This window comes from Neolamprologus brichardi, chromosome 12, assembly GCF_056152115.1.
Source record: "Neolamprologus brichardi isolate AB-2024 chromosome 12, ASM5615211v1, whole genome shotgun sequence".
In the NCBI taxonomy this organism is placed as follows: domain Eukaryota; kingdom Metazoa; phylum Chordata; class Actinopteri; order Cichliformes; family Cichlidae; genus Neolamprologus; species Neolamprologus brichardi.
The window spans coordinates 27046-48181 of NC_142115.1; the positions used below are offsets into that span (position 1 = coordinate 27046).

A 21136-nucleotide genomic window follows, 5' to 3' on the forward strand; every position below is an offset into this window, starting at 1 on the left:
AAGGAGTTGTTTAACTGCCTCAGTGACCTCGCCCCCGGAAATTGGCGGGTCATTCCCCTCATCCCCAGACTCTGCTTCCTCCTCGGAAGACGCGTCAGTGGGATTAAGGAGGTCCTCCAAGTATTCCTTCCACCGCCTGACAATTTTCTCAGTCGACGTCAGCAGCGCTCCGCCAGCACTATACACAGTGCAGGTAGAGCACCGCTTTCCCCTCCTGAGACGCCTGACGGTTTGCCAGAACCTCTTCGAGGCAGTCCGAAAGTCTTTTTCCATGGCCTCTCCGAACTCCTCCCACACCCGAGTTTTTGCTTCAGCCACTGCCCGAGCCGCCTTCCGCTTGGCCTGTCGATATCTGTCGGCTGCCTCCGGAGTCCCACAGGCTAACCAACCCCGATAGGACTCCTTCTTCAGCCTGGTGGCTCCCTTCACCTCTGGTGTCCACCATTTGGTTCGGGGATTACCACCACGGCAGGCACCAACCACCTTGCGGCCGCAGCTCAATGCAGCAGCTTCGGCAATGGAGGCGCTGAACATGGTCCATTCGGACTCAATGTCCCCCGCCTCCCTCGGAATGCTGTTGAAGCTCTGCTGGAGGTGTGCATTGAAGATCTCGCGGACTGGGGCCTCTGCTAGTCGTTCCCAGCACACCCTCACTACGCGTTTAGGTGCACCAGGTCTTTCCAGCGTCCTCCCCCGCCACCTGATCCAACTCACCACCAGGTGGTGATCAGTTGACAGCTCAGCCCCTCTCTTTACCCGAGTGTCCAGAACATATGGTCGCAGGTCTGGTGATACGATTACAAAATCGATCATCGACCTACGGCCTAGAGCGTCCTGGTGCCACGTGCACTTATGGACACTCTTATGTTCGAACAAGGTGTTCGTTATGGCCAAACTGTGATTAGCACAGAAGTCCAATAACAAAGCACCGCTCGGGTTCAGATCAGGGAGGCCGTTCCTCCCAATCACGCCCCTCCAGGTCAGGTCTCGCTGTCGTTACCCACATGAGCATTGAAGTCTCCCAGCAGGACAACAGAGTCTCCAGGTGGAGCACCTTCCAGCACCCCCCCCCCCCCCCAGGGACTCTAAGAAGGCTGGGTACTCCGAACTGCCACTCGGCGCATAAGCGCAGATGACAGTCAGGACCCGTTCCCCGACCCTAAGGCGCAGGGAACAAACCATCTCGTCCACTGGGAAAAACCCCAACGTACTGGCAGCAAGCCGAGGGGATATTAGAATACCCACCCCAGCCCGCCGCCTCTCACCAGGGGCAACTCCAGACTGAGACAGAGTCCAGCCCCTCTCCAGGAGACTGGTTCCAGAGCCCAAGCCATGCGTAGAGGTGAGCCCGACTATATCTAGCCGGTACCTCTCAACCTCACGCATTAACTCAGGCTCCTTCCCCAACAGAGAGGTGACATTCCATGTCCCTATTGCCAGTCTTGGCAGCCGGGGGTCAGTCCGCCAGGGCCTCCGCTCCTGGCCGCCACCCGGCACACAATGCACCCGACCCCTATGGCGCCTCCTGCAGGTGGTGGGCCTGCGGGAGGATGGGCCCATGTCTCCTCTTCGGGCTGTGCCCGGCCGGGCCCCATGGACTAAGGCCCGGCCACCAGACGCTCGCCCTCGGGCACCCTCCCCGGGCCTGGCTCCAGGGCGGGGCCCCGGTAACCCTATCCCGGGCAGGGTAAACTGTTCCCTCTGTGTTTTTTTCATAAGGGTCTTCTGAATCGCTCTTTGTCTGGTCCCTCACCCAGGACCAATTTGCCATGGGAGACCCTACCAGGGGGCAAAAGCCCCCAGACAACATAGCCCCTGGGATCCCTGGGACACACAAACCCCTCCACCATGATAAGGTTGCGATTCACGGAGGAGACCGTGAATCGCAACCTGCACCGTTACAAAAAAAAAACAGGCGTTGTTCAGGATGTGTCTAAATATATATATAAAAAAATAAACCTGTTTTTCTCTTACAAAAGAAAACAACCCTAACCTAACTGACAAAATCAGCCTGGTACTAAAACAAAAAAAAAACCCAAATCTGCCAGAAATCACAGGAAAAGTTTTGCTTTCTGGTGACACAACATGCTGTAGGGATTAGAACCTGCCATGCAGTGCTGCAGTCACTGCTTCTGTTCATGTTCCCCACATCATATTTACTGGTTGCCCACAAGTGCACCAGAATATTACACAATTCTGGAAAGTCTGGGGCCAACAAACATAGTTCCACCTGCTAAATACACAGAGAAATTTCCCCCCTTTTTATTAGCAGCTGCACAGTTCACACAACACAAATGTTCACCATTTAAAGCTTCCTAAACACTTCATATCAATGTTTTATTACTGGAATGTGAATTTCTTCCCCAGGTCTGTGCTTTTTCACTTATTTTCCATTTTCACAGACCCAATCATTTCATTTAGCTTTTCTCCCTTTTTTTTTCTCCAAAAGTAAACGTGTAACATGTCATCATGTATTTCACAAAACAAGTTTGTTTTTATGTATTCAAAGGTGTGTATCTGGGTGCAAGCTTCACCCATACATCAGGAACAAGAAACTCAACCCTCTGCTACATCTTATTCACTTGTTTTATAATCCAGTCATCTTTCCCTGATCTAGTATCATTCAACTAATTTGCATATCAGCTATTAACCCACTAAGTTGGCAGGACAACAGAAATGCATGTTCAAAATATTATCACAAAAGAGAATTTCCTTCATACAGTAAATTACTTGTGCTGCACCAATCAAGCAGGAAGCATCTCACAATTTACTTTATTAACAACCAAATTGACTATGTGCACGTTAGCATATGCTACTTCCGGTGCGGAAACTCCTGTGGGGAGCTTTGTTTCTGGTGTCCTATTCGCGCCTTGTTTAAGGTCCAAAACAAGTTAAGCAAATGAATGAATCAAGCGGCGATTTACATTTCTATAGATGTCCTGGGCATTTATCCAATATATCTGTAAATGATGTTCATCGACTTGTCGATATTTTTTCCACGCGCCTCAGAGCAAAAGAGAAAAGGGATTCAAATGTTATATTTCTCAGCTGTCCCTCGTTTATCGCGGGTGTTATGTTCTAAAAATAACCAGCAATAGGTGAAATCAAGTAGCCAATTTTATTTTTTGACGGTGCAAATGTTTCGTGGACATCGTGGACATACAGCACTGCACTTCAGAGTCACACTGCTAGCATCGATGCAGCGATTCTGTACTGTACAGGAGAGACGTCACGGAGGAGATCATCTGCAGCGATCAGGACGCAGGACACAATGTGATGTAAAAAAAAAAAAAAAAAGCTTGCAAACTTGCACTAAAAAATCTGCGAAACAGCGAGGTGAAAGGTGAACCGCGTTATTATTATTATTATAAACCCTTACCAGCAATCATTAATTTTTTGTGTGGCTTTTTTCACGGTTTGTTAACATGCTGTGTAGGTGTGTACTTGACTAGCTGATCTCGACATAACGGGAAACATCTGGTTTGACTATTCTTCACCTGTAGTTTGAATGCTGAACATTTGCCTGTTTAAATCATAAGACCAGTCACTATACAGAGATGTGCTTCTGAATGTGGACGATGTGTCTTCTGCTGCAGTAATGCAGTTCTGCTTGTGTTGAGTGATGTAAACAAATGATCGATCTAAAGTCTTTAAACGTCAAAATTGATCATTAGATTTTTTATGACACAACAGTGGTGAGTGTTCCCACCTTCTGCTCTTTGTAACTTAACGCGATTTTTCTGTTTTTGAGTTTTGGACATGATTTTGGAGTATATCTTCGCAGTAGCAATTGACCGCAAAGTAAAGCTACCGGAAATGTACAATCCCACATCCGGTCTCAAACCAGGAAGTTAGCATTTTCTCGTGCACAGTGTCAATTTATTGTCTGATCACTGGTTGGTCAAACCAGAATCTTTTTTCCCTTTCACAAAAGTTAAACTGTTGTCCTGCAACCCTAGAGAGTTAATTGTCAGCAGTGGATACACTCAACATTTGATAACAAGTGTCTGTTTAACTTACACTATTTTAACACAGATGAGAGATAACAAGCTGATGTTCATTGCATGTGTGTGTGCTAGTAGGCAGGTTTAATGGCTGTGTGTACAGTGGAGCTGCAGATTCAGCAGGGCATGTCCTTAAAGCTGCCTTTCCTTCACATTTCTCTGTTTATGTGTGTTTGTGTGCATTTTATTTTTTACCTTTGTTGCGATCCTACGGACTTTTCTCAACCTCCACAAGACAGCTGGCCACAGTTTTCCAACCCAATTTTCATGTGTTCTCACATTAACAACAACAGCCTTCATTTTTCCTCCATGCTCTCTTCTCTCCACATCTCACAGCTTCTGTCTCTCTTCTGCATCTGCAGCAGGAACTGCTGCAGGGACCCAGTGGGCCATTCTTCTTTTTCAGCTTTGCCTTTTGTCTTTCACTCTTTTCAGTCTCTGCCTTTGCCATTTCAACTCCTAGTATGGCAAATGTGAAACTCACAGTCTTCTCAAGTCCATTCACATACAGTGATGTCGCAGGTGAACCTCCCAGCTTGTGATCAGGAGCGCATGCTTCAATGGTATTTATACATGCTGCTGAACCCTTTAAGGTTTAGGGTTTAGGGCAGTGTTGCTGTCTGTTCACCTTGTTGACTCTTGAAGTTGACACTGTTGCTCTTGAACTGCATTTTATCTTCAGGGAGAGATTGATTGTCCTCGAAGCTTGTTCTTCAGGTTAAGATGTACATGGAGTGAAGCTGTGTAATATTCAGCCAAAACATGGGCTGGGTGTGGTTCCAATTATGTTAAGCTATCATTTTGCTCCGGCCGCTGTGCTTGTGGAGTAAGTATTTAATATTTAATATCATTTTCAACACTACTTATTAACACCACCCACAGCACTTCTTACTTACACACACACACACACACACACACACACTTCTCTTACTACATTCCTCAGTTTCTACACACTTCATACTGCATGTATTCTTTCCTATATTTCTGAAAGAGAAAAAAATCATGCAATCAAAACCTGGATTTCCTCTGACCACCCAAAGGGATGCCTCCTACGGCCTCACTGGCCGTACTGCTGGGCTCAGCTTTGTGGACAAGCGTGTTCACTGTCCGGCCTTTTCCTTCTGGTGCAAAAGTGTTAAACACCATAAACTAAGGACAGAGTCCTTCCCACAGCAGTCCTGAAATCAGACGTCATATTCCTGAGGTTTCCCTCCCAGTGGTCCGTCCAAAAAAATAAAACAACAACAAAAAAAAACCCCAACTCTTTTCTCTGTCGACAGCTCTTTCTTTCACACACTTGGATTTTTTTTTTTAACCAGACCAAACTCTATGGCCAAAGAATTAAAATAAAACAAGATAAAAAAAATAAAAATAAAAATTGGGTTTTCATCCAGACTACCTGTAGGGACGCCCCCATTTGCTGGGCCCAGCTTCCATTGTACGAACAAGCGCGTCCGCTGTCCCGCCTTTCTGCCTTTTTTTGCTGGTGCAAAAGTGCTAAAAAACCATACACTAGAATGCTCAATTTGTTGAGCTTCTAAGATCCTGCACTTACTACTGCAACAAGGCGCAGTTTCTCACACTAGAATACCCAAACTGAGTTTCTAGGAACCTGCACCCAATAATTGCAGCAGTAAGGAAGCGAGGCTTTCCCTGTTGGTCCGATTGAAAATACTCCCAAATCAAAACAGCTCACCGTTGCAGATCCTTTTCAGTGCCTCTCTTGGTTCTTTTAAAAATTCCTGCATGTGTGAGTCGCTGAAGCACACACCGCGGTTCCCCCTTTTTGAAAACGACGGTGGGACAGAGGCAATTTTACCTCAGGATGGCCAGTCACTGCGTGCCCGTGATTCAGCGAAACTCACCGGAGGAATCCTGCCCGACAACGCCAAATTGTTGTGGAAAATTTTACAATAACCTGCAACACACCCAGTGAGCTTGATCTGAAGTGGGTTTAATGAACACATTGCAATGTGGAGAGAGCATCCCAGTGAAACACCAGGATCATCTCTGAATTGTGGCCACCGCCCTTACATCTTATATACAGAGACACAGACAAAGAACATTCCACAAACTCTTACATGTTGGCCCCTCTCACGGGGGGGGGGGGCTATACTTTCTCCCTCACAGACAGAATTATGATGACCTTGTTTTCTGCTTGGCCGTCACCTAAAGATTTACATCCCTGATAAGCAGAAGGAGTCCCACTATCTGTTTAACGTCTCCCATTACAATGGCCTCACTGTGTTAACATTCCACATGCATGTAAACTAGTGAGAGGAGTGCTCTTACGATAGTAAAGTGAGAAAGTGATATTACTATAACTAATGTAATATAATTAAATATGTGATTAATATATGAGAAAAGAAATCTGCCACCATAGGAAAGAGGCAGAGGCAGCTGAGCAAGTGACAAAAGAAGCCTTTGGAGGCCTGAATATGAATTTGGAAACAAACAGCCTGACCAAAGAGGAAGATATTTACATGGCACCATTTCTTAAGGAGGAACAAAAAAAATAAAACCTGTTCTGTTTCAGTTTATGAACTTTACAGTTCCAACCTTTTATAGTGAAATGAACTGCTCATTCCTGTTTACATGACCTGCATAAAACGATACAGAGCACATCGCGCTAAAGTAAGAGGAACATTTGAAGTCCATCATCTAGAAGTTAATTTGAATACTCCTCCCTTTTCTTGAGACCTTAGAACTTCTCTTTCACCTCAAGACATCTGCTGAGGAGAAATGATGCAGAAAAGGAGGAGGTCATTTCTTTGGACTATTTAACCACACAGTCTGATGAGCTGATTAAGGAAAAGTGGAACACAGAACTGTGGAAACACTGGGACATAACTACACAATTATATTCGTCAGAAGTTAATCGTAAAGAAAAATAACCATGAGCAGGATTAAATTCCTTAATTCAACAACCTGTGTAGACCATGTAGATCTCAGTGGTTCAGCAGATTCACGCCTCACTGGTAACTCTGTGCTCTATAATCCTGGATTCATTTAATGGGGCGACTGTGGTTCAAGGGGTTGGGACGCTCATCTTGTAACCGGAAGGTTGCCGGTTCGATCCCCTTCTCTGTCTGTCTTGGATGTTGTGTCCTTGGGCAAGACACTTCACCTACCGCCTACTGGTGTTGGCCAGAGGGGCCTGATGGTGCGATATGGCAGCCTCGCTTCTGTCAGTCTGCCCCAGGGCAGCTGTGGCTATCTCCACCAGTGTGAGAGTGAATGAATAGTGGAATTGTAAAGTGCTTTTAGGTTCTCAAAAAAGCGCTATATAAATGCAATCCATTATTATTATTATAAATCTTTAAACCAGAGGATTCAAAGGCAACTTCTGAAGCCTCTGCAGTCCTGCTCCATTATATTAATTACACAGAAACAAGTTATATACATCTCAGTACATTTATGAGTGGAAAATATGTTTCTTACTTTGATACCGAGTAGATTAATCTCTGTATAGAGAGGCCAAGGACAAATTTATCCTAGATCAAAATAAACTGGAACCAGGGTAAACTGTTAGCCTAGTTTTATCAAAAGAAAACAAATCATTATAATCAGAGCTGTGGTACAAGCTGACAACTACAGGGAGATGTTTTCTGTACATTTAAAGGCAAGCAGCCCTGCACAAATAGATTCATGTGTTTCAGTGCTTTTCACAGACAAATGTCACAATGTGCTATGAAAAGCCAACACACACTATAAAATAATGGAACTGAAAACAGTGCATTAAATACATAAATGTATAGAAGACCCAGGTGGAAGATACAGAAGCAGGAAGTGGCAAAAAGGAGTGTTTATTGGTCCAAATGCAAAACTCAAAAATGAGGAAACACAAAGTCCATCAAACTGAAATCCAAAGCAGGCACAGGAAAATTTTCAATTCAGTTTTATTTATACGGCACCAAATCGCAACAACAGTCAACTCAAGGCGCTTTTTCATGAGTGGAAATCCACTGTGATTTTGAGCTGCTGCTACAGCCTCCAGATTAGCCAGCAGTTCCTCCTGCTCAACATTTTCTCACCAACTTTAATGGAAGTGTGATGTTTTCAGCTGGAGTGATGGTCAGGGTGGCCTCCCTCTCCTCTTCTTATCCTCTTCCTCTTTCATTTGTAAAGCCACTTCTGCCGCTTTCATTCATTTGGAAATCCTGTAGCTGAGTTTGGGAGAGACTAACAGCCTCAGCAACAGAGGGGAGAAAGGCCGGTTGTAACACCACCACTTTACTCTATTCTACCTGTCACATCATTTGATCAGGAAACACTATATATATAGGGGCAGGGATAGCCCTGGCATGGATGGCCCCGTGATCGGAAGGTCAGAGGTTCGATTCCCCTGAACAGCTACCCTTAGGTACCCCTGAGCAAAGTACCGTCCCTACACACTGCTCCCCAGGTGCCCAATGGCTGCCCACTGCTTCACTGACTGAATGGGTTAAATATTGATCCATAAATCATCCATAAATGTTGAGTAATAACTGGACTCTCATACAGCGAGACTAAAATGCCTTTAAATATCAGGGTTATCCTGCTGATCAAAGTCCAACACTGAGTTTTTAAAACATGTTTGTCAATCATTTTGTTTGGTTTCTCAGGAAAATGAATCAAGAACTTCCTGCTAATACACAACATTTCATCATATTTCCTCGTAACACTCTTTTGTCTGACCATTTGACTTCCATTTGAATTTCCAATAAAGGACTCCACAGAGTTTGGTGGAAATAATGAGAGTAGATGATTGTGTGAAAGTGCTGGAAGCAAATTTGTGTGTGATGTTCTTTCAGTGTTGCACTTTGTGGACGGTCCCTGAGCACTGGTCTCATAGCCAGCTGCACTTAGAGACCAGTGTTGTTAGTCCAGGTCAGAAGATGACTTGTTGGAATGAAAATGAGCTTGTAGTTTGTCTGCTTTAATAATGTGACTGGAAAAAGGTGTTGTTGGACTTCAAATATGTCATTTCTTTCACACTTCACCTTTAAAAGTGAAGCCATGTGGTTCCTGGAAGGAAAAAACACAACTTTTTCAAGTCTTTTTCATGTTTTTATGATAAACGTATGACTTTAATGTAAAACATTCAGAGGTTTTTCTCTGGTTGCGTTTGTTTGAAGCTGCTTCCTGTTGGCTTCAGCTGTTTGGATTTTCCATTTTCTAAACTTCTACATTCTGAACGTTCTTCTGCTCTGAACAGATTACAAAATACTGACTTATTTTAAAACACACTTTGTCTAATAAACTTATATCTTTCATTAATTGATTGAGATTACAGATTGGTGGACTGTGGTTTATCAGAGATCAACTGTGATTATCTGGCAGCAGCGCTGAAGTCCAACCCCTCGTATCCCAGAGTACTGGACCTGAGTGTAGACTACAACAACCTGCAGGATTCAGGAGTGAAGCACCTGTGTGTTCTTCTGGAGAATCCACGATGTCGATTTGAAACTCTGAGGTCAGTCACCATGTTTTAGTTGTGCTGAGATGAATATGATGTGAAAGTTGTGCTGACACTGTGGATCAGTAGGCCCACAGACCTCTGTACAGGAATTCTTGTTCGGCTCTTTGTACAACATTTGATCCTCTGAGTCTTACTCAGTAGATAATGCAGAGTTCTGAGCTGATGTGGGTGAGGGAACTCGGGCCGCCTGACAGACTTCCCTGCTTGTCCTGATACAAATAAACATGAGTATCCTTGCAGGTCAGATGTCATCAGTCACACCTGTTAGTGCAGCTCTCCTCTAGATTGTAGTGCTTGTTAAACTAGGATGGTTTTAGGAGCCTGGACCGCAGACTCCAAGGGAAGATATGACTTGGAAAGGCTAAAGCAACCTATTAGAGGTGTTTGCACTAACATAGATTAATACTCAGATTTAAAGCCTTTATTGTTTCACAAAGGGTTAAAAAGTGAATGTACACGGAGAGGTTGGTGGTGAGATGGGCACTTCCAACACTTTAGATGTGTTCCAGCTCAGTGTTCATGGAAATAATCCGGAGAGAAGGATTCCTTGATAAATGTCACATCTTCTTAAAATTATAATCCAAACTGTCGGTCTGATATCTAGTCAACCAATCAGGTGTTTACATAAGAGTCACTGATCTTCAGTCCCACCCTATTATCAGTCTCTCTCTCTTTCACATCTGAATAATCTTCACTTCACATTTCAATCAGTTCAGGTTTCATTAGCACGTTCACTTTAGCATAATCCATTTTAATCCAAACACCTTTCTCTTTAAAACTCTGTTTGTCAGCCACAGTATATTCAGTACAATCTTCTTTTTCACGAAGTCAGACACATTCAGGGATCAGAGTGTCCTGTGTGTGCTCCCGTTCACTCACACTCACTGTCATACAGCTGATGTCTGTTTGTACACAGGCTGTCAGCTGGCCTGAGTTAGGCCTGTCTCTAACATCATTATTTTATTACTTTATTCTGATTCATCGTTTTAGCCAAACATCTTCATATTTACTGATTATGTCCTCGTCATTGATTAACAGTCAGTACATTCACATATGAATCATAATTAAGTGTTTAACATAATATCACAGATGGACTCCACAGGAGATCTCCTTTATGAAGAAACTGTGAAGGTTTGTCCAACAGTGGGAAACATTTCAGAGAATATCTCAGAGAATATCTTTGAAGCAGGAGTTAAACATAAAAATAGAAGAAAAGCAAAATAATGATCCAAATCCTGCTCTGAGCCATCGTTTAGACATCACTATCAGACAGTAAAGGCTTCCACAGACTGCTCACCTCTCACACTTAGGCTACGTTCACACTGCAGGTCTTAATGCTCAAATCTGATTTTTTGATCAAATCCGATTTTTTTGTCTGCTTGTTCACACTACAAATAAAATATGACAGCAAACTCGCTCTAGTGTGAACAATTCAGGGCCCTCAAAGCGGCCCGCATGCGCAAAAGAAGACGTCACACACAACGCGCTCTGTTTATTGATGTAAAAATGGCGGCTACAGGTCTAGTAGGTGTTTTTGGAGCAGTCTATTAATTTCTGCACAGTCGTAACCGACAGAATTTTGACAAATTAATTAGATAAAGAAGGACACTGAGAAAAAAGAGAGCCCGTGCTTTAACATTGGCCTTGTTTGAAACAGTGGCTGCTCCACAGAGCATAAAAACATGATAATAATCCACAGGCAGTGGCTGCCGGCACTGATAATTGGCGTCTGTCATGTGTCAGCGACGTAAAAGACGGATTTAATGTGACATAACCACTCAAACAGCAGTTGCTTTCTCAAACATCAGATATGTATGGGATTCAGTACCACATACGAAAGTGACCTAGGTCGGAATTGTGCTGTTCAAACTGTCATACCATGATCAGATATGGGTCGCATAGGGTCAAAGAAGTCGGATTTGATGCGCTTTTGCCTGCAGTGTGAACGTAGCCTTAGTTAAAGATGCTGGTGCTGTCCACAGATCAGCTGACCTGCTGGGTCTCCATGATCAGCTTTCTTTCTTTGAGATAAAGGCTGAGCCCTTTAGAGCTTCAGTTTACTGAGCAGAAGATGATCATCAATGATGATGTCTTTAAAACACTCTTGTTAGAAATGTACAACTTTAATGTGAAACATTCAGAGTTTTTCTCTTGTTGTGTTTGTTTGAAGCTGCTTCCTGTTGGCTTCAGCTGTTTGGACTTTCCATTTTCTAAACTTCTACATTCTGAACCTTCTTCAGCTCTGATCAGATTATGAAACACTGAATGATTTCAAGCACACACTAATAAGCTTACATCTTTCATTCTTTATACAGATTGATGAGCTGTGGTTTGTCAAAGATCAGCTGTGATTATCTGGCAGCAGCACTGAAGTCCAACCCCTTCCATCTGAGAGAGCTGGACCTGAGATCCAATGACCTGCAGGATTCAGGAGTGAAGCATCTGTGTGGTTTTCTGGAGAGTCCAGGATGTGGACTTGGAACTCTGAGGTCAGTCACCATGTTTTAGTTGTGCTGAGATGAATATGATGTGAAAGTTGTGCTGACACTAAACTGAAAACATAAGGCTGATATTATACTGATCAACACAGAGGATCTTCATGGTAAAGTCTGTTTTCTTCTTCTCTGGTTTAGTCCATTGACTGTAGCAGAACAATGTTCATATTTCAAACAGTGATACTCAACGTATGGCCCGGGGCCCACACGCGGCCTGCCGACCTTTCCTAATTCAGAGAGACGGGACCCTGATTAACTGTGTAGCGTTCTTCCTCACAGTTCTAAGTATCAGACACAACAATAAAGCGCCTTGAGGCGACTTTTGTTGTGATTTGGCGCTATATAAATAAAATTGAATTGAATTGAACAATGAATAATTTACAGTTGACTCTCTTTAGCAGGTCAGAGGTCACGGCACACAGCAATCTGTGAAACAGAAACAGTTTGGAGCAGGAATTATTGCACATTTACAAGCTGACACTGCTGCACGGCATGCTGGGTAATGCTAGCTGGTCAGGTATGGGTATGTTAACGGCTGTGAGGCTCCGTGGCTGCAGAACACTGAAGAAGAAAAAAAAAGAGAGATGGAGGATGAAGAAAAGAGGTGGAGCTGAAGCAGAAGTTTAGCTCCGGACTGGAGGTGTGTCTGTGTGGGCGTGACACTGAAGCAGGTGAAGAGTATTAAATAAAGACTTTAACAGCAGACAGGATTTGATAAGCTGATGTACAAACATGTAGAATGATGGTGGCAGCTACAGAAACAGGTCCATACAGACTGAAGCATGTCTCCATTCCTTTTCAAATTCCATATTTGATACTGAGAGTTTCCAGAAGAGCAAACATCAAGAATGCCTCCAAATATGTGACGAGTCAGACGGACATCATTTCTACAGAGAACAGTCTGAGCTCTCAGCAGGTCACTTCAATAAGAAGGACAAACAGTGCAGCATGAATGACTAAACCCACTAACAGTCTGATATCCCCTGTTCCTGTTGTTCTACAGCATCATCATTAATGCTGCTCCACCACCATCACTGCAGCTGACCAATCAGCTTCTGTCATGTCATGTGACGCTCTGTGACTCAGACTGGAGAAATGCTAAATGGCTAACCTGAAGCTAACCAGAGAAACAGTCAAAGTACTGATGATGCCTACAAAGTGTGTGTGTTCAGTATAAGATGAGTTTGTTAGTGCTGTGTGTGCACAGATGGACTCCACAGGAGATCTCCTTTATGAAGAAACTGTGAAAGTTAGTCCAACAGTGGGAAACATTTCAGAGAATATCTCAGAGAATATCTGTGAAGCAGAAGCTAAACATAATAATAGAAGAAAAACAAAATAATGATCCAAATCCTGCTCTGAGCCATCGTTTAAACATCACTATCAGACAGTAAAGGCTTCCACAGACTGCTCACCTCTCACACTAAGTTAAAGATGCTGGTGCTGTCCACAGATCAGCTGACCTGCTGGGTCTCCATGATCAGCTTTGTTTCTTGGAGATAAAGGCTGAGCCCTTTAGAGCTTCAGTTTACTGAGCAGAAGATGATCATCAATGATGCTGTCTTTAAAACACTCTTGTTAGAAATGTACGACTTTAATGTGAAACATCCAGAGAAACTTCTACATTCTGAACCTTCTTCAGCTCTGAACAGATTATGAAACACTGAATAAACTTACATCTTTCATTCTTTATACAGATTGGTGGGCTGTGGTCTGTCAGAGATCAGCTGTGATTATCTGGCAGCAGCACTGAAGTTCAACCCCTCCCATCTGAGAGAGCTGGACCTGAGTGAGAACAACAACCTGCAGGATTCAGGAGTGAAGCATCTGTGTGGTTTTCTGGAGAATCCAGGATGTGGACTTGGAACTCTGAGGTCAGTCACCATGTTTTAGTTGTGCTGAGATGAATAGAAAGTAAAATCCTCCACTGGATAATTCACTGTCAAACTCTAAAACTCTTCATTCCACCTTAAAGTCTGTCTGACGCAATGGCTGTTTGCTTTACAGACAGCAGTCCAACACAAACATACACACATCATCCAAAACACAGTCCAACATCCAAATCTCCTCCACTGCCAGCATGAATGATGGGAAAAGAGAAGGAGGAACACTCTGACATTCAGGGTTAGAATGAATTTGATAAAGCAGACTGTGAAGATCAAAGCTGCATTAGATAGCTTACGTGAATGAATGAGTGGACATAAGTGGACAGAGATCATCTGAAGCACTTCAAAGGCTTTAAATCATCACATTTCTCTTCATTCTTTATGAACTCTGTTAGTTTCTATCAGTTATCTGTGTAATGAAGCTAACAGCAGGCTAATAAGATGCTGACCAATAGGTTTCTATTAAAGGTTTTCATTTATATCATAAGCTTCAACCTACAACCTTCTAGCTTAAAGGCACCAGTGCTAACCACTTTTCCCAATTTCAGCCCAAATCCTGCATTTTCCTATTTCTGACTACAGGCCAGCTATACTAACACTTTCTCATCAGACACTGCCACCTAGTGGAGGAAGTCTTAGTTCCATTTGAAGCTTCAGATTACAGTTAGTTCCTTTAACAAGAGGTGTAGGTGGTGGAGCCACAGGACTATCATCACTGAATGCCATATGACACTTAATAGTTTAATAGTTTAATTATTTATATAGCACATTTAATTACAACAGGAGCGTTGACCAAAGTGCTGTACAAGAATACAACATACATAATAAAATAACTTTACAAGAATACAACATACCTAATAAAACAACTTAGAGTATTAAAAGCAAACACCAAATATGAATTAACAAATAACTCTCATGCTGTATTAAAAGCCCATAAATAAAAATGTGTTTTAAGATAAGATTTAAAAAGACTGACAGCAGGTGCCTGTCTGATGTGTAGGGGTAAATTATTCCACAGTTTAGGCGCTACGACTGCAAATGCTCGATCGCCTCTATGAACCAGCCTCGACCTTGGTACAGCTAAAAGCAAAAGATCACTTGATCTAAGAGAGAGGGAGCCTGTCCATTCAGGGCTTTGTAAGTCAACAATAAAATTTTAAAATTAATTCTGAAGCGGACAGGGAGCCAATGAAGGGAGGCAAGTACCGGGGAAATGTGTTCACATCTTTTAGTATGTGTCAGAAGACGAGCTGCAGCATTCTGGACCAACTGCAGCCTTGCCAGGCAGGTCTTGCTAACTCCAGCATATAAGGAGTTACAGTAGTCCAGCTGGGATATAATGAAAGCATGAATCGCTCGTTCAAAGTTTTTGAAAGATAAAAATGATCTCACCTTAGATAAAAGCCTCAGTTTGAAGAAAGACCGCTGTACGACTGAGCTAATTTGTTTTTCAAAGGTGAAATTGCTATCAAATATAACCCCCAAATTTTTGGCAGGTGATTTGACAAAAGGCTCAAGACTGTGCAGGTTAAAATTAGAAGTGTTGGGATTGCCGCTTAGTCCAAATATTATCACTTTGGTTTTGTTCTCATTGAAGTTAAGGAAATTAGAGGCCATCCAGGATTTAACTTCACCGAGACACTGAAGTAAGGGTTCTAGTGAGGCAGGACTGTTTCCCTTCAGTTGAAGATAGATCTGAGTATTGTTACGAAATCAGATTTACCCCTGTTCTTTTATTCGTCGAGGCATCCAGAGACTGCACCGGAACTCAGTAGTTATTTCACAAAACCTTTATTCATCTTTATTCATCTTCATTTAAGCATGCACTTCTAGAAGGGAAGACTAGGCTGGTGTGTCCCTCTGCAAAATCTTCACCCCTTTGTTAGTTACAGCCAGCTTTATAGAGGCGTCCCCATCATAAAACCCCCCCTACGGTGTGCTGCAAACTCTGTGTCTGTGTCTATGTGAGTGCTCGTGTGTGACTGTGTACGCATACCTGTATGTATGTGTGTGCGCGTAAGTGAGTGTGCGTGACAGTTAAAACACGTGACGTGACGAGACGTGTAGGTGACTCCCTAGAGGTCATAAAACCCATTTCCCTTCCAGACCACAGTTATCCAGGTCAAATGTTGAGACCTTTCACAGTTCAACTGGGGGAGGTGTCTCCTACAATCTACTCCTAAGTTCATGACAGTCAGGCCTTTATCACATTGAGGACAGTATCAGTGTCTCTACAATAATTCTACATTCTATGTTAACACATTTCTAAACTCTAAAATAAGCTAAACATTTCTACAAGTCCCCCTTTTTATCTGCCCTATGGCAGATAAAACTACACTAAATCTTTCACCATAATGTTTTCATACTGTGACTCCCCATTTCCCAAAAGTGGCATCATGATGTCTGCCTTTGTATCAGATTCTCCCACAGCACGATTGATGAGTCTTACGAACAAGGCTCTGATACAAGGCACACAACAACACCAATACTAACACTGCAATAAAAACAAACAAAGAAACCATAATTGACATAATGAAACCTTTTCATTGCCCAAAGACAGAGGTCATCCACGCATCCAGCGGGTTATCCAATCCCGAATGCTCATACATTGTGGTGGACAACGTCTTTAGGCCTTCCAGAACTCGGGTCACAGAGCAGTCGGGAACTGTGTTATTTGGAATAAAAGTACAATACATATCCCCAAACATCGCTCAGACGCCCCCTTTTTCTCCCAACAACATATCTAACGCCATCCGATTTTGTACTGCCATTAAAGATGTTGGACCCAACTGTTCAGCAAGCCCTTACATTTAATGACAGCGCAAAGATCAAATATATACGAGATTGTGGACCCTTTAACGTAGTCCAACTCTATACCGCCATAATAATCAAAACACTCATCTGATTTACCTGTTTCACTACGTTTGGTTTGCTTCACTGTGGCCTGTGATGGTAGAGTCGCTGGAATGGATTCAGGTCTGTCTCTGGGCAATTCACTTATAAGAAAAATCACAGTTACAATTACAACAGTCACACCTAACACTACCGTTTCTCTCCAATTCCCCCTCAACCAGCCTAAAGAAGTTAACATGAATTAAATGTAGATAAAAGGCTCGTCTGTTTACATCTCTCCCTCGCAGAAGGCTTCTCTGCAGAGCATCAAATCTGCATGGCAAAGTGACACACTTTAGATGATCTTCATCCTTGGGAAAAGTGGTGTCAACTATTTCCCAGTCTCCTAGTATTTGTGCCTCACACAGAATCACAATTCCATCGCTGGACTTCCTCTGTGCTGTCACTTTTGGAGCTTGGCACGCTCTCTCCATCCCTCCAGTTCTCACGTCCAACGCTGCTGAAGATTTAAGGCAGAGCACGTCGTACACCTTGGTTGTCTTCCTCAATGTAAACGATGAATCTCTCATTTTATTTAAAATCTTGCTGTGGGAAGTCTCCTCTTGATCTCCTGGAAGCTCAGTAGCACAGCTCTCTGTGTGATGTCTGCTGTGCTGAAGATGATCTCTGATCCTCCTGAAGCCTCTCTCCTGGCCTCAGCTCCCATCTTGTGGACGATCCTCTCAGCCACTCCTTCTCGTCATGGCACCTCACGACATCTACAGATTAAAAAATAACACTCCTCTCCCCACATGGCTTCCACCATGTGTCAACTCCCCAATGAGACATGTACAAGAATGTTGCACATTCTCGCTAAAACAATCTCCAGGGTTTCCCACTTGGAGCAGTCATACTCCAACCTGTAACCCTGTGTAAAAACATTAATCAGCAGTTACATGTTCAGCTTATTTAACTCCCAGCTCCACCTGGAGCCTGTATCCTGGAAGACAAATCTGTTAAATCAAACTTCACATTTGCAACCAACTGTAGATCATAAGAGTGATGAAGTATTCAGCATAAAAGACAAGTATCATGTGCAGGTTTTCTCCAATCATTAAATCACTATTATTACCATAATTCGTCCCAAATCATGAATCATCCCAATTTATTCCACAATTTAATCTGTGACTTCCCTTAAGCAATGTCACTCCACCCATTTTATCACTATGAGCTCAGTAGTGGCCAGCTAATGAGCCCATATTCAACTATTCCATAAACACTGCATCTCTTGTTTGTTTCCTCATGTCACTTGTCTGTTTTCTGCTGAACCCTCTACATCCACTCTTAAAGAAAAACAAACATTAGGAGCACACATAGACAATCCTGGTGGTCAGGCGCAGGTCGATAGGTTCTAGAGGTGCCGTAAAAGGCCATAAAATTAAGCCTGCTGTAAAAGGAATGACACTGGTTTCAACACAGGAAATTTCTCACGTTATTCACATCATCAAAGTAACCTTCAACATTTTTCCAACAACACAGTGTAACAGCATCACCAACTCATACCCTGTAGTAGAGAAACAAACATCAACCAATTGTTCTGTTATAAATCACATCATCAAATCACATGAAGAACTGTAATGCTGTAAAAAAGAGAATGCAAATGTTAGCGCTGCGCAGTTGTTTACACACTTTCTCACAGTAACTTCTGTGAGCAACACAAGCCCATGAATAACACACCCCTGGTAGATTCACAAATATAGAAAGTGGCATTTAAAAGTTAAATCATCACGCAACTTCGAATGTTGCTGTCATCTTTCTGCTCCTGTAAAAAGAAACACATAAATTCATCCACCCTTTTGTCCTGTCTAGGTGGAGGTTAACCTTGAGTCGTGGTCAAGTCTTGTCAGCTTTTACCAGTCAGTCAGTTTGTTTTTTATTTCCATTCATTCATTCATTCATCCATTCTTTCTTTCTTTGCTTATAGTGGAAACTATCGCCGCATTTTATTTCCACCCTCAGCAAAATGACGTCATTTCAAAAAGAAAAAGAAGAACTTTAGATCGGATTACCTCGCTGAATCCTTTTTAGGCAGGGACTCTCATTTTCTAATTGTCCCAAATAAGTGGCTTTCTCCAGAGCCCATTTTAATGTGGAGAAACTCACTTGCAACAATTTTCTCGACGACGTGTAGCACTTTTAATTCCCGACGTGCAGATCTGCTTAAAGAAAAGAAATTCACAAACAGAAATCAGTGCACTGTTCAAAAATAAAAATAAAATGAAAAATAACAGATTAAACTGAAAAACAAAAGTAAATAAAAAATACAGAAGCCTGGTCGTAGGACCCCTCGAGGCTGGCTCACAAACACTTCATACTTCTTGCAGTCCCATACAAACTTTCTGCGAGACACTTCTGCTGATTCAGGACAACGCCCTAATCAGAACAAAGAGCGGGTGCCGTCCGCTCTTATACACCTCAACCTAACTAGGACAATTAGGCTCACGATCTTCAGATCGTGCCACATTTGCCTCACGAATTATTCAAACTGCGCCACGGACTGGATACCGCAGTTTCTCTTCCCATAAAAAATAAAACCAAATTAAACCCCCCAATTGACTTCACAGCTTGCAACAATTCGTGACACGGCCTCCTGCCGCAATTTCTGCACACCACAAACACACACTTTTAGACACAAATTATTTTTGTTACTTTAATTGACTCCCGTACTTCAGACGAGACGCCGACTCTAACGGCGCTTTCACACAACTACACAGTCTACACACACTGCAGTCAGTGGGCTGAGCCAAGCAGTCGTTCTCTCACTAACAAAGCAACTTGCCCCCACTCTCATGCAGGTTATCAACCGTGACTAGGATCCAACACCTAGCTTTAGTTATTTAAGGTGCCCCCGGTGCCCAGGTCAACACCCCGGCTCCTGTCCCACAGGTCCCAATGACGCGTCTGAAGGAGGGTGGAGTTGCCAAACTCGGAGCACACACGGCCCTCAGCCGGCGACGAGGCCTTAAACCCCGCTTTCTAACTAATAGTAACACACGTTTCCTGGGGACGGATCACACACCGCCACTTTTTTCCTAATAACTAAAGACGGATCACACACCGCCATGGATGAAACACCGATTCTATTAATTACTAACTAAGACGGATCACACACCGTTTCTTTAACCTACTGAGTGAATTTACACTGAGATACGTTCAACTTAGTGAACAGATAATTTAGGCTTTAAACAATATGCACGGTTCGAAAATAAACAGGTCGTGCTTACCTTTTAATCACGTGAGCTAGCTCTCTGTTCGCCTCGTTTCACGATCTCAGCTCTGCCAATTCATCCTGTCTGGGCCGAATCCCGGGTTTCGGCACCAAAAACTGTTACGAAATCAGTTTTACCCCTGTTCTTTTATTCGTCGAGGCATCCAGAGACGGCACCGGAACTCAGTAGTTATTTCACAAAACCTTTATTCATCTTCATTTAAGCATGCACTTCTAGAAGGGAAGACGAGGCCGGTGTGTCCCTCTGCAAAATCTTCACCCCTTTGTTAGTTACAGCCAGCTTTATAGAGGCGTCCCCATCATAAAACCCCCCTACGGTGTGCTGCAAACTCTGTGTCTGTGTCTATGTGAGTGCTCGTGTGTGACTGTGTACGCATACCTGTATGTATGTGTGTGCGCGTAAGTGAGTGTGCGTGACAGTTAAAACACTGTGGGTGTAGGTGACTCCCTAGAGGTCATAAAACCCATTTCCCTTCCAGACCACAGTTATCCAGGTCAAATGTTGAGACCTTTCACAGTTCAACTGGGGGAGGTGTCTCCTACAATCTACTCCTAAGTTCATGACAGTCAGGCCTTTATTACATTGAGGGCAGTGTCAGTGTCTCTACAATAATTCTACATTCTATGTTAACACATTTCTAAACTCTAAAATAAGCTAAACATTTCTACAGTATCAACGGCATATGAATGAAAACAAATGTTATATTTTCTAAAAATTAGACCTAAAGGCAGCATATAAATGGAGAACAATATTGGCCCCAGTATAGAACCCTGGGGAACACCACAAGTAAGGGGAGCTGAGGAAGAGATAAAATCGCCAAAGCTCACTGAGAAGGTCCTGTCAGACAGGTATGACCTGAACCACTTTAATCGGGTGCCCAATTAACATTTGTTTCCATATGCTGGGAACTTCCTGTTGTTTCAAGGAGGACTGGAAAATGTGTGAAAATCTCCCAGTCAGTTCCTCACAGCACACTTCAATCATTTCCCTCCCGAAGCATCAGGGCCAGGGCTTTTTCTCTCTTTGATCCAACTAAGAGATTTACACACAAACACCTCGTCAGTGTGACTCAGAGCCTACAAGCCCTTTCCTAAAATCACAAAGCCAGCCTTGAGTGTCCTTTATTCAGCTCATCCTTTGCTTTACCTTTAGACCTGATTTTAGCTGC

At 43.1% G+C, this 21136-nt stretch overlaps 1 protein-coding gene across 2 annotated transcripts in view; it reads left to right on the forward strand.

Annotated features, from left to right (window-relative positions):
• The window catches only part of LOC102781932 (protein NLRC3-like), a 73546-nt gene that overhangs the window by 19868 nt on the left and 32542 nt on the right, over positions 1-21136 (forward strand). The window contains exon 7 of one of the 2 annotated variants that reach the window (XM_087848626.1): positions 9280-9459. In XM_087848626.1, the coding sequence (XP_087704752.1) occupies positions 9280-9459 (180 nt within the window). Of the gene's footprint in view, positions 1-6805; positions 6820-9279; positions 9460-21136 lie in introns of both variants that reach the window. The other variant, XM_087848627.1, reaches the window with a different exon arrangement.